Here is a 14,819-nt window from a genome sequence, read left to right as displayed (position 1 = left end):
TCACCCCAGCTTACTGCTCTCAGAAGGTCCAAGCCTTCTGTGTAGTCTTTTCATGGCAGACTTCATCTCCTGGTTCCTCAGGGTATAAATCATGGGGTTCAGCATGGGCGTAATGACCGTGTTATTGATGGACACAGCTGTGTCCATGGGCAGTGTAGTGAAGGGCCGGCAGTAGATGTAGACACAAGGCACAAAGTGCAGAGTCACCACGAGGATATGGGAGGTGCAGGTGGACAGGGCCTTGTTCCGTCCTGCCCCAGAGTGAGATCTCAGCATCACCAGAATAACGGTGTAGGATCCCAGGAGCAAGAGGAACCATAGCAGGGTCACCAACCCATTGTTAGAGATCATGAGAAGTTCCAGAGCAAAGGTATCGGTGCAAGCCAGCTTAACTACTTGGGGCACATCACAGTAGAAGGCATCCAAAATGTTGGGGCCACAGAAGGAGAGTGGAAGCATCAGAATTATCTGGACAATTGAGTGCAAACCACCGCCCACCCAGGAAGCCACCACCAAGCCCACCCACACCTCTCTCTTCATAATGGTCACATAATGCAGGGGTTTGGCGATTGCAAGGTATCTGTCATAGGCCATCACGGAGAGGAAGAAAATATCTGCCCCACCAGCAAAATGGAAGAAGAAGATCTGTGCCATGCAGCCATTGTAGGAGATGGTTTTCCTCTCTGATAACAGATCCACCGGGAACTTGGGAACAGTGACAGATGAAAAAACAATGTCCAGGACCGATTTGTTCCGCAGCAGAAAGTACATGGGAGTGTGAAGGTGGGACTCACAGGTGATGGTCAGCACAATGAGGGCATTGCCCAGCACGGTGGTTACATATACAGCAAGGAAAGCCACAAACAAGAAACATTCCAGCTCCTGGAAGTGAGTGAGTTCTAGGAAGACAAATTCCTTCACATTGGTGTGGTTGCTCTGGCCCATGGTTGGGACCACCCTCCTCCATGTCTATCTTGGGAGAAGGTACATTAGGGTTAGGAGTATGGTGTCGTGAAGGGACAGCATCATTTATCCCATATTGCCTTAAGGCTCTCTCGAGCATCCAGATCATGACTACTCAGAAAAACTGGGCTAGGGTCTCCCCTCTTATGGTCTGGAAATTCTTTATCCTGATGATTCTTCTTTCCTATTGGAAATACCCTGAGCGGACAGCAAGAGCCATCACACTCTGATGCCTTCCCTCTGAAAGAGGGAGATGGCAGGACTATGGTCATTTGACTATGTCTTGCCTTCTGTCCTGCAAGAGTATGTACGCAGAACTTTACTCTTTACCAAAGTCTTTCACCTGAAATATCTTGATTTTTATTCTTATGATGTTTGTGTGGGGTCTAGAGAGTGGTGATGATCATCTCCATGTTATATAAGGGAAGCTGAAGTTTAGAGCAGTTAATGACTTGCCCACATTTGCACAATTGCAAAGTTAGTGAGTGGCAAGTCAAGGATTCAGATGCAAGTAGCTTTTCTGACTTGACAAAGACCAATGTTAATTGGGCACCTTGACCTTGGCCTTCTATTCTTTCCTTGCTGAGAATCCTGCTAAATCAGTTTAGCAAGAAGACCCTACGTTTGGTATCTGATCAAATGTCTCATCCCTGATCTTTGATATATAACTCCTTGTAACTAAGTCTTTGGCTTGTCTTTGCAAGAGTCCTGTTAAGCCAGTTTAGCAAGAATCCCTTTGTCTTTGATGTGTCCTTTTAGTAATTTTCCACCTACTGACCCACTTGCCCTGCTCCTGGGCTATAAATCCCCACTGTCCTTGTTGTATTTGGAGTTGAGTTTAATTTCTCTCCTTTATTGTAATAGTTTTGACCCCTGTTGTAATAGTCTTGAATAAAATCTGTCTTGCCATTTTAAATAGTATCCAGTAAAAAAAATAAATAAAAATAAATAAATAAATAAATCAATAGTATCCAGTGAATAATTTTTGTTTAATAGACTGCAGAGGTTCCCCCTGAAACATTCTGCCAGATCAGAGATCCTGGCACTTACTTTGGCTTATCAGCATTATAGTGGGGAGATAAGGCTTAAGCAGTTAATTAAATGGCCTGACTACTTAATCCTCACCTCCTCCTTAATTTTTTTTAATTAATTTTTTTTAGCGTTTTTTTACTTTTGAGACAGAGAGAGACAGAGCATGAACGGGGGAGGGTCAGAGAGAGAGGGAGACACAGAATCCGAAACAGGCTCCAGGCTCTGAGTTGTCAGCACTGGGCACGACAGGGAGCTCGAACTCACGGACAGCGAGATCATGACCTGAGCCGAAGTCGGACACTTAACCGACTGAGTCACCCAGGCGCCCCCCTCACCTCCTCCTTTAAAGGAAAAGAAGAATCAGGCCCTCTTAAGTACTATACCCCTGCACTCGGAGACACTTGGACACTTGGACACCAGGTCCAGGGGCTCTTGATAGCGTGAAGAGCTGCAATCATTGTTCAGAGCACATGCAGGTATCACCAACAAACTGATCATTAAAGCTGCAGAGGTGACTTAACCCAAAACTCCTCACTTCAGGGGTGAGCAGAGAAGATTGCTTATTTTTTGAGAATCAGTCTGACTTGGTAAAAGATGGAGAATTTTTTTTAAATATTCTTTTTTGTTTTTTGTTGTCATGAAAACATGTAAGATCTACCCCTGTTAACACATTTCAAGTATACAATAAAGTATTTTTAAGTCCCATCTTCCCTACCTCCCTCCCCCTCCCCCATTACCATCTTTCTATTCTCTGTTTCTGTGAGTAGAGCATGTTATGCTAAGTGAAATAAGCCAGACACAAAAAGACAAATACTGCATGATCTCACTTACATGTGGATTCTAAAATAGTCAAACTCATAGAAAGATAGAGACTTTTAACCAGGGTTGATGACTCCAATTTCAAGGATTTTCTACTATTTCTGTATGATAGCAAAATAGGTTTATTTGATTTTTTTGTCAAATCAGATATTTGGCCATCTGAGGACAAAATTCTTTTCAATAAGAATATCTGTATGTCCAAGGACTTTCATATCCCACATAAAATTTAAAAATTCAAGTAGTTGGGATGACTGAAATATGGTTCAACAATAGAAAATAGATAGTCTAGGTATTTGCTGCAATGAAATTATATCTGAAGGAAATAGGCTAAGAAAGAAGAGAATACACTAGATGAAAAAAGAACCAAGCACTTTCCTTGAAATAAAAGTATAATAAACATCAAACAACATATTTCTGCCAAACAACATATTTCTTGATGTTTCTTTTTCCAATTCTGTTATACTTGGGTGATTTTTATGTTTTAACCTGAATGTTTGGGGCCTATAGAAATCCTCTTAAATACACTTCTCTGTTGATTTTCCTAGATTCCTTGTATTCTTACTATTAGAACCATTTAATTCCTGTTGAAAAGTGAATTTTTTCTTTAAAGTTTCTTTTAGTATGATCCAATAGGAATACTAAGTATGACAGCATCCAGGAACAACACATTGCCTAGAACTGGCACTCTGTGTTTTTTACTGCCACCTAACAAACAGCACAATGCTTTTTGAACGGTATTCTGCGTTTGGGATTATGTTATTGCCTGTAACAAGAAATACAAAGTGGGCTACAAAGAAGAGCCCACTTTAGGATTATATTAAGGCCAGGATCTACTCAGTGTCCCGGATTTGAGACCGCAGGGGAAACCAGGGAAACATTTGTCCTTGATCCAAGGGTAAGGGAGAGCTCCCTGGGAAACCAATGAGATTCTTCTTCTTAGATGATGAAGACTAAGTATTGGGCCATTTCCCCCTCCTTTGACTACCATATACTCAAAAACACATATATGGTTTGGGGCACCTGGGTGGCTCAGTCGGTTGGGTGTCTGGCTTTGGCTCAGGTCATGAGCTCACAGTTCACAAGTTCAAGCCCCGCATTGGGCTCTGTGCTGTCAGCTCAGAGACTGGAGCCTGTTTTGGATTCTGTGTCTGTCTCTCCCCTACTTGTTCTCTCTCTCTCTCTTTTTCTCTCTCTCTTTCAGAAATAAATAAACATTATTTAAAAAAACATATATGTAGCTTAATTTCCTACTCCATCTTTCTTTCTTTCTTTCTCTCTCTCTCTCTCTCTCTCTCTCTCTTTCTTTCTTTCTTTTTTCTTTCTTTCTCTCGAGAGCATGAGCAGGGGAGGGGCAGACAGAGAGGGACAGAGAATCCCAAGTAAGCTCTGCACTGTCAGTGCAAGGCTCGAACTCACCCATTGCAAGATTATGACCCCTGTCAAAACTAAGATTTTGACACTTAACCAAGATTGAGCCACCCAGTCACCCCTACTCCATACTTTTTCAAGTGTAGTCTCTTAACAGTTTCTTACTTACATTTTATTTTATTATGTGTGTTTTGTTGTTGTGTCCATAAGATCTCCTTAATCCTTTGTAGAATGCAATGGGAAAATACATTGGCTACTAAGGTAGAGAATGGTTTTCATAAGAATATGACAATTGGACAGATCAAGAATAAGCATTGGTCATGTGGGCTAGACTGGAATGGGGGTATGCTAGCCAGGCGAGCATAGCACTCTGAGGAGGCAGAGGTCAGAAAAGGAATATGGAAATTAGGGGTGGGTAGGTAGCACTGGGAGTCAGGCTTGTAGAATATACAGGAGGTACATGGTCACAGAAGTCATTAATTAACCTCTTCAGTTTGCCTAGTTGGGCCCTAATTACTATTTTCAAATAATGCTGCTCTCAACATTTTTTAATTACATTTTCGTGTGCATCTGTAAGTCCAGAAGCAAGCTCACTAGGTCAAGTGATATGTTAGTTTTCTATTTTTAACTGATGATTAAGGTTTTGTAAAGAAGCAGCCTAATTTTGTGTTCGAATGTTTGATTTGTTTTTAGAAGTAGATGCTATGAACTGAAATAAATGATAATACTTTATGACTTCTCATGGGAAAAGAAGACTGAAGACTTTGTCCTCTTAGTAATATAAATGTCAAAAAATAATTAAAATATTAGAATGAAATTTAACTAAATATTTTTATAATTTTGCAGATAGAGAACTTTGTAAGCATTTTGCCAAGTATGATTAGATTTGATGAAAAATATGAAACTTTTATGTTTTAAAAGCATGAAAAAGAAGTTAACTAAAAATAAATTAAAAACCTGGGGAAATATACGTAAAAAACATGATACAAAATCGGCTTAATATCTTTGATGTATAAAAAGTGTTTGTCGGGGCGCCTGGGTGGCGCAGTCGGTTAAGCGTCCGACTTCAGCCAGGTCACGATCTTGCGGTCTGTGAGTTCGAGCCCCGCGTCAGGCTCTGGGCTGATGGCTCAGAGCCTGGAGCCTGTTTCCGATTCTGTGTCTCCCTCTCTCTCTGCCCCTCCCCCGTTCATGCTCTGTTTCTCTCTGTCCCAAAAAAAAAAAAAAAAAAAAAAAAAAAGTGTTTGTCAATCAATAAGAAACATACTTTAAAACAAAAATGGGTTAAATTCACAGAGAAATATAATTGATCAGTCCACATTTTAAAAGATGGTCAACTCCATGTATGGTTGGTAGGAGTGTATATAAGGACGAACTTTCTGGGGTCATTCTCGAAATATGTGTCAAAACCTAAAATATGCAAATCCTTTCATGCAGAAATCCTACTTTAGGAATTTGTGCTAAAGAGTTAATAAACCAAGTGCTTAATATTGTAAGTACAAAAAAAGTTGCTAGTAAAAGAAATTAGAATTTAAGTTAGTATCTGATAAATAAAATTCTTTTCTTCTTTTTCTTTTTTTAAATATGTATTTATTTTTGAGAGAGAGAGAGGCAGAGCATGAGTGGAGGAGGCCAGAAAGAGAGGGAGACACAGAATCCAAAGTAGGCTCCAGGCTCTGAGCCATCCACATAGAGCCTGACGTGGGGCTCAAACTCACGAACCATGAGATCATGACCTGAGCCAAAGTCGGATGTTCAACCAACTGAGCCACCCAGGTGCCCCATATAAAATTGTTTCAATAAGTTATGATACACTAGAATAATCTAGTATTACAGTCATTCAAATTTATAATGTAGAATTTAACTTATGGACAAGGTAATATTCCTTTTTAGTGACAGATCAAAACAATGAATGTATCATATAATGTTATTTTGGGGAAAAAATCTACATATCTAGAAGAAATCTGGAAAGATATAATAGTAGCAACCATTACCTGAGAGTAATTGGATTTTGGTAATTTTACTTTAAAAATATATTCTATTGTATCCAATTAAAAAAATGACTTTAAATGGCTTCTGATATAAAAAAAAACCTCACACATATTTACAACTTGAAGTGGAAGGTTTTTCCTCATTAATTTGAGCTCTGATATTATGTTTCTTGTATTTTCCTTTTCCTTTTCTGTAAAATTGTCTTAAGAAAGGTGAGTTCTTAAGAAAAGAGAAGTGTAGGGAAGACAATTCTAATTAGTTTTGGTATTTAATGGTTCCATGAGGCATTGGCTGAAAATGTCTAGCAGAGAGCCTGGGACCAGCCAAGTCAAGTCTCTGGACACTGATGTTGAAGCTACTTACTATTGGCTTTTCTGTTGAATTAATACAATTCCACTGGTTCTTCTGGCTAATCATCTTAGAAGATTCCAAACTATACTTGCAATGTCAGGACAGGATAGAATGGTGACCTTTTTTTTTTTTTTTAAATATATGAAATTTATTGTCAAATTGGTTTCCATGCAACACCCAGTGTTCATCCCAAAAGATGCCCTCTTCAATACCCATCACCCACCCTCCCCTCCCTCCCACCCCCCATCAGCCCTCAGTTTGTTCTCAGTTTTTAAGAGTCTCTTATGCTTTGGCTCTCTGCCACTCTAACCTTTCTCTTTTTTTTTTTCCTTCCCCTCCCCCATGGGTTCCTGTTAAGTTTCTCAGGATCCACATAAGAGTGAAAACATATGGTATCTGTCTTTCTCTGTATGGCTTATTTCACTTAGCATAACACTCTCCAGTTCCATCCACGTTGCTACAAAGGGCCATATTTCATTCTTTCTCATTGTCACATAGTACTCCATTGTGTATATAAACCACAATTTCTTTATCCATTCATCAGTTGATGGACATTTAGGCTCTTTCCACAATTTGGCTATTGTTGAGAGTGCTGCTATAAACATTGGGGTACAAGTGCCCCTAGGCGTCAGTACTCCTGTATCCCTTGGGTAAATTCCTAGCAGTGCTACTGCTGGGTCATAGGGTAGGTCTATTTTTAATTTTTTGAGGAACCTCCACACTGTTTTCCAGAGTGGCTGCACCAATTTGCATTCCCACCAACAGTGCAAGAGGGTTCCTGTTTCTCCACATCCTCTCCAGCATCTATAGTCTCCTGATTTGGGAAAAGATAGTTGCAAATGACATATCGGACAAAGGGCTAGTATCCAAAATCTATAAAGAGCTCACCAAACTCCACACCCGAAAAACAAATAATCCAGTGAAGAAATGGGCAGAAAACATGAATAGACACTTCTCTAAAGAACGGTGACCTTTCTATCTTGTAACCTCAGGGCTGCATTATGGAACCCAGAGGCAGTTTGTTCAAAAAAGCACAGCCTTTGAATTCAGGTTCGAGCATTTTAAATGTTGACCATATGACTCAGAAACTTAACCTTTGTGCACGTCCAAATCCTCAGCTATGGAAGGGGAAGGAAGCATAAGGCTTACTCTGCAGTGGAGTTTACTTGTGATAACCTAGCACTTTTTATGACCTATCATTATGCATCTATTTGCTTCTGCCTCTTCCTCCAAATATAAATTCCTTGAGGGCAGAGAATTTGTTTCCTTACCTCCTTTGTATCCCTGCCTCCTACCTGGCATATATCAGTTATTCAGTGATTCTTTTTGAACAGATGAATGGACAGATAGATGGCCAGTGCCTGATAAACAGTAGTTACTCAACAAGTACTTGTTCTTTTTCACTTCATCTCCAGACTCATCCTAAAAGAATGCCCTCCCCATTCACTTTTCTTTCTGCATAAATTCATTAAATGACAATTTATATGAGAGCACATTGTAAACTTCAAAACATTATACAAACATAAGGTATTAATACCACCATAATGTTAATGGCACTATATAATTGCGTTTCTCTCCCTGTGTCCAGCTAGCTTTTAATCTCTTTTTTAGAGAAAGTCTGTGCCAGTTATTTTTCTACATGTTGTAGGTGCTCGTTCGGTGAATATTCGGGGAAGGAGTTTTAGTAAAAAAAAAAAAATCACTTCTAATTTGAATGTGTCTTGAGAAGTCTAGTATTTTACATAAGAGACGGGAGATCTTAATCAGCCTAAGGCTTTTAGCTGAAACGGACAAATACTACAAGAATCATACGTGGATATTGGTACCTTTCAGGAATGGGAGGCTGAATGGTACTGAAATCCTAAAATCGCCTGTGGGCTATGCTAAGTTGCCTGAAATTGTGTCTTCAGGCAGCCTCACCTACCTTTGCATTAGAAAGGGGAGTCTGCCAGTTCCCCATCTTCACTGCTCTCCTCCTCTTTTCCCAGACGCATGCACAGTCCACACTGCTCCCTTAGACACTGTATTGGAAGTCTCATATAATAATCAGCAAAGGGAATAGTGTCAGATATTTTCAGGAAATATAATTTTCAATGGGGAAGCTGGCAGTTGCAGATGCATTGGGAGTTATTAAATTAAAAGTTACCAAGCAACATGTGGATATATTGGAATTCTTCCATCTACCTTTTTGTTCTTGCTTTCCAGTTTAATACCACTGTGGTCTGAGAGTGTACCTTGTATGATCTTTGCAGGTGTGTTTTACAGCCCAGAATGTGGTCTGAGTGAATGTTCCATGTGAGCTTGGAAAATATGTGTATTCTGCTGTTGTTGGATGAAGTATTTTATAAATACCAATTAGATCCAATTGATTAATGGTGCTACTTAAATCAACTGTATCCTGACTGATTTTCTGCCTATTGGACCATTAATTGCTGGTAGAGGGGTATTAAAGTTGCAACTATAATGTTGGATTTGTCTATTTCTCCTTGTATTTCTATCAGCTTTTGCCTCATCTATTTTGACACTCTGCTGTTAAGGGCATACACATTAATGATTGTTACATACTGGGAGAATTGACCCCTTTATCGTCATCATTATAAAGATCCTCTTTTCATCTCTGATAGTTTCCTTTGTTCTGAAGTCTACTGTATCTCAAATTATGTATCTACCCCAGTTTTCTTTTGGTATATTTTTCTCCATTGTATACTACTTTTAATCTGTGTCTTTATATTTAAAGTAGGTTTCTTGTATAAAACATATAGTTGGGTCTTTAAAAAAAATCCACTCTGGGGGCGCCTGGGTGGCTCAGTCGGTTAAGCGTCCGACTTCAGCTCAGGTCATGATCTCGCGGCCCGTGAATTCGAGCCCCGCGTCGGGCTCTGTGCTGACAGCTCAGAGCCTGGAGCCTGTTTCGGATTCTGTGTCTCCCTCACTCTGACTCTCCCTCATTCATTCTCTGTCTCAAAAATAAATAAACGTTAAAAAAAATTAAAAAAAAATCCACTCTGCAGTCTCTTTTAACTGTGTATTTAGACTGTCTGCATGATCGAGTGGTTTAAAAAAACCTTTTATTGTAAACTATAGCATACTTTCTATAAGGCATAATGATAGAACCAACTCTTTGTAACCATCATCCAGATCAAGAAATGGAACATTGCCAAGCACTTCAGAAGCCCTAGTGTGTTACACCCTGACCACTGCCCCCATCTAGCACTGATCACGATCCTGACTTTATGGTAATCACTTGCATGTGTTTTTTTAAAACTACTTATGCATCCACTAAAAATATAGTTAATTTGGGGGCACCTGGGTGGCTCAGTAGGTTAAGTGTCCAACTTGGGCTCGGGTCATGATTTCGCACTCCGTGAGTTCGAGCCCCACATTGGGCTCTGTGCTGACAGCTCAGAGCCTGGAGGCTGCTTCGGATTCTGTCTCTCTCTCTTTCTCTCTCTGCCCTTCCCCACTCGTGCTCTCTCTCTCTCTCTCCCAAAGATAAATAGACATTAAAAAATATATACTTAATTTTGTCTGTTTTCGAACTTTATGTGCGTTAGATCATATTGTAGGTCTTGTTTTGTATTTGGCATTTTTGTTTAACAGTATGCCTGTGAGATCAATCCATGTTGTTGCATGTAGCTATAATTTGTTTACACTTATCACAATATGATATTCCAGTGCATAACGTATCCCCTTATTTGTCCACATCTTTATGGATGCTTAGACGGTTTACTATTTGGAGCTTTTATGAACAATGCAGTTCTGTTAATCCAGGTCTTCCAAGAAGCAGACTCCAAGCCAGGACTGAACATGCAAGGGCTTTAGTAAAGGACACTCCTTTACTAAAGGAAATGTGAAAGGAAATATAGAGGGAGCCAGGGAAGATTGGGATTGATGTCAGGCCATGATGCAAACCTGATCCTGAGGGACACAGAATGGGAAGGAAGGCTTGGGTGGAAGCTGAGTGTTGTTTCAGCCCTCTGGGTTGGCAGAAAAGGAGAGTAAGAGAGTAGTGGTTTCCTGTTGGGTGGGTTTTGGAGACGACTATGCTCCCTGTTTCTACTTCTAACTGCCCTTTACCAGTTGTGTAACTTTGGGCTACAAATATGGCAACAGATTTTTTTCCAGTTTTTATTCTTTATTGAAGTATAGTTGACACACAATGTTACATTAGCTTCAGGTGTACAACATAGTGATGGGACAAGTCTATGCGATATGCTATGCTCACAAGTGCAGCTACCATACGATACTACACAACGCCATTACAACACCATTGACTATATTCCCTATCCTGTACCTTTTATCCCCGTGACCTACTCATGCCATAACCGGAAGCCTGTACCTCCACTCCCCTTAACCCATTTTGCCCATCCCCCATCTCCCCTCTCCTCTGGCAACTATCAGACTTTTCCCCGATTTGAGTCTGGTTTTGCTTTTTGTTTGTTCATTTGTTTTTGTTTGTTTGTTTTTATTTTTTTAATGTTTATTTATTTTTGAGAAAGAGAGACAGAACGTGAGTTGGGGGGGAGCAGAGAGAGGGGGAGACACAGAATCCGAAGCAGGCTCTGGGCTCTGAGCTGTCAGCACAGAGCTTGACGCGGGGCTTGAATTCACGAACTGTGAGATTGTGACCCAAGCTGAAGTCGGATGCTTAACCAACTGAGCCACCCAGGCACCCCCATTTGTTTTGTTTTTTACACTCCCATATAAGGGAAATCATATGGTATTTGTCTTAGTCTGACTTATTTCATTTAGCATAATAAGTCTACCCATGTTGTTGCAAATGCCAAGATCTCATCCTTTTTATGGCTATGTAGTATTCCTCTGTGTGTGTGTGTGTGTGTGTGTGTGTGTGTGTGTGTATCATATCTTCCTTATCCATTCATCTGTTGATGGGCCCTTGGGATGCACCCATATCTTGGCCATTGTAAATAGTGCTGTGATAAACATAGGGTACATATTTTTGAGATAGTGTTTTCATTTTCTTTGGGTAAATATCCAGTAGTGAAATTATTGGATCATATGGTATTTCTATTTTTAATTTTTTGAGGAACCTCCATACTGCTTTCCACAGTGATCGCACCAATTTACATTTCTACCAACAGTGCACAAGGCTTCCTTTTCTCCACATCCTTGTCAGCACTTGTTGTTTCTTGTGTTTTTTTTTTTTAATTTTTTTTTCAACGTTTATTTATTTTTGGGACAGAGAGAGACAGAGCATGAACGGGGGAGGGGCAGAGAGAGAGGGAGACACAGAATCGGAAACAGGCTCCAGGCTCTGAGCCATCAGCCCAGAGCCTGACGCGGGGCTCGAACTCACAGACCGCGAGATCGTGACCTGGCTGAAGTCGGACGCTTAACCGACTGCGCCACCCAGGCGCCCCTTCTTGTGTTTTTTATTCTAGCCATTCTAACATGTGTGAAGTGATATCTCATTGTGGCTGTCATTTGCATTTCCTACAACAGGTTCTTTTTTGAGACTCAGTTTCTATTGTCCAGTGGGAATGATATTGCTTGTCTCATGGGGCTATTTAGACTCCTGTTTCAGAGGATGTATGTAAAGCTTATAATAAAGTTACAGTCAATGAGCAAGTGCTTCTTTAAAGGTGCATATTCCCAATGGTGGCTCTTGGACATGGATGGAGTATGTCATGTGACTCCATGTTGACAAGTGCTAAACACTTGACATAAACACTTTCAAGTGCTAAACACTTGAAAAAATGAGTCCCTTATGGGAGATATGCAAGTTCAGAGGAAGGTGTTTTAGAGGTGATGTTGGGGATTTAGTCTTCTTGAGACTGAAGCATCAAGCAAGGGGCTCTTTTTGATCATTCTTTTATCTTAAAAATTTGGTCTAGAGAGGGGCCCCTGGGTGGCTCAGTTGGTTGAACGTCCGACTTCGGCTCAGGTCATGATCTCGCGGCTTGTGAGTTCGAGCCCGGCGTCGGGCTCTGTGCTGACAGCTCGGAGCCTGGAGCCTGCTTCTGATTCTGTGTCTCCCTCTATCTCTGCCCCTAACCCACTCGCATTCTGTCTCTGTCTCTCTCAAAAATAAATAAACATTTTTAAAAATTTGAAAAAAAATTCGGTCTAGTGAGTACCCTTGAGAAAGAACATTCACAATTTAAGGGTAAGATTTTTTGCCACCATAAATTCTATTTTTTATTCAATAAATTGACACCAGAAGGAGAGGAATAGGGATATACTACCCTGAGTATTACTTTACAAACAAATTAGAATGATTTATCATCAGGGATTTTTGATATAATGGGAATTCCTGAACTTTTATTGTAAAGGTATAGAGACTCTCCGAACTTAGAAGAGGACTCTTCTTTCCTTGAGTCAGGGGAGAAGGTCCTTGCCCTCATGATAAAACAGAGAATTCAGTCTGCACTCAGAACCACAGAGAGATGGGGACCAAACACAAATTACACAAATTATGTATAGATATATAATGAATTCCCACACCTATTGTGCCAAGTGGATGTGAAATTAAATATTCGTGAATTTAAAATTAATAGCATTCCCTCGGTAGATTTAGAGAAAGGGGATGTGACAGCACAATGACATCCATAAATTGTCAGTTGGAAACTCGAGGCTCTGGGACTGGAACCTTGATCATCTGAGAAATACCCACCTGACAGGTTATGGTGCTAATTACATAAAACAGTGAGTGTGGTGTCTAACACAATGCTCCCTGAGTCATAGGGAAACATTGATTCCTTTATGTATACTGTGGGGTAATGGTGAGAGGCATCTGGGGAATGATTCTTTTCCAATTAGACAACACCAGAACTAATAAAACAGATACAACTTTATTGGTGTGCAAGACCCAGAATGTTTTACACATCTTACCTCGCTGAATTAGCTCTGGCCAGTTTCAAATGTCTTAAAACTTGGCGGCTCGACCATTTGGGTCGACAGTTTTGGTCTGACAGGTGTCTTGACCCTGAAAGTGAAACGGCAAAAGTCTTCATCAATGTAAGTAACCAGACCTGCGTTAGGCTGGGGATCGTGCTTTCTGTCTGCGAGTGCGCCCTCTTCTGGTCCGGAATTTGTCCTCTTCCTAACTTCCCAGGTGCTCAGAGCCTTCCGCTTTCTCTCTCAGAGCCTTACTGTACACATGTCTATGAAACTCACAGAGTAAAGTAACCTCTGTTAAAAGGGGAAAGTTTAAAGAGGGGGCGTTGTAAGAGGGGACAAGCCTTCAATTAACAGATGAGTTTCAGTTGGTAGAATACCAGGCATCAACATTGCAAATAAGGGGGGAGTTTGGAGTTTGGGGACTTCCCTTGTGCATAGGGTATATGTCACTCCTAATTGTTTTTAGGTAGGGATTGAAAGCAAGAAACCTCTTTGGGATTTTTTTTTTTAATTTCTTTTCCTTGGAGCAAAGATTCAAACATGGCTCAGGATGCCCATCAGAGGATGTCACCAGAGGAGCAGAAGAGGAAAAGGAAAGATCTGGGTTGAGTTTATAGAAAGGCATAAAGTCTAGAGTCATGCATGGAGAAGAGATGCTAAAGAAGTTTCCGTTCTCTGGCTGAATCTTATGGTTCGCAGGAGGCTCATAAATAAGACTGCCTGGTACATGCACACACAGCAAATGCCAACTGGCTGTGGGTACCCACTCTCTCCTTCGCCCTCCCACCAATCTGTTCCCTAAGTATTTTATGCTTGGATTGACTCAGCTTTGCATACAGTCTAATCAGGCACATGTAGCTCCTTCCAGTCCTCAGTTCATCTCTAATGAGGCTACTAGAACTTGAAGCTGCCTTATTCATCCATCCTCCTGGACCCAGTAAGGTGTGTTTGTGGGCAGACACTAGAAGTGATAAGACAGAAGGAGATTGGGGAGAAATTGTAAACTTTTAAAGAAACTCTTTTCTAGTGCCTGTTAACACCTGCAACTTTGGACAGTAGAGAAGGGGTTTTCAAAGTCCAAGGTTAGGGGTGTGTTTGGGGAGATGGATCTCTATATTCTTGTAGGTGAATCACTGCATTTACCACTTGGGTGTCTCTGTGAAGGAGGGCTTTGCAGAATTCAAAATCCATGGCTTCATGAATTCATCACTCCCTGAAGTATAGAGGACACATTTCACTTACATTTTCTAAAAGCAGAGTAAATTAATCTCCATCCCATTGGTCAGACTCTCAGATTCCCCAGAGATTATCAATCGTGGGATTCTCCTTTGTGGTCCATGAGGAAAATACACAGGAGGATCTGAAAGACCCAGCACAGGATAAACACCTGATCATAGAAAACCCTGCCCTCTTCACCTCCAAATAACCTGTCA

At 40.7% G+C, this 14,819-nt stretch overlaps 1 protein-coding gene across 1 annotated transcript; it reads right to left on the bottom strand.

Moving 5' to 3' along the window:
• Positions 1-945, bottom strand: LOC124505756 (olfactory receptor 4D6). Its single transcript, XM_047071789.1, has one exon. It carries the CDS (start codon positions 943-945, stop codon positions 1-3), a length of 945 nt encoding a protein of 314 aa, XP_046927745.1.
• Between the last annotated feature and the right edge of the window lie 13,874 nt (positions 946-14,819).

The sequence above is a fragment of the Lynx rufus genome, unplaced genomic scaffold (assembly GCF_022079265.1).
Source record: "Lynx rufus isolate CCGP_SWC_20201006 ecotype Redwood Valley unplaced genomic scaffold, mLynRuf1.p SCAF_9, whole genome shotgun sequence".
NCBI classification, from domain to species: domain Eukaryota; kingdom Metazoa; phylum Chordata; class Mammalia; order Carnivora; family Felidae; genus Lynx; species Lynx rufus.
This window is presented reverse-complemented; position numbering and strand designations above follow the sequence as displayed.

Coding starts and splice junctions, on each gene's coding strand:
- LOC124505756 (XM_047071789.1), bottom strand. CDS start 945: ATGGGCCAGAGCAACCACACCAATGTGAAGGAATTTGTCTTCCTAGAA.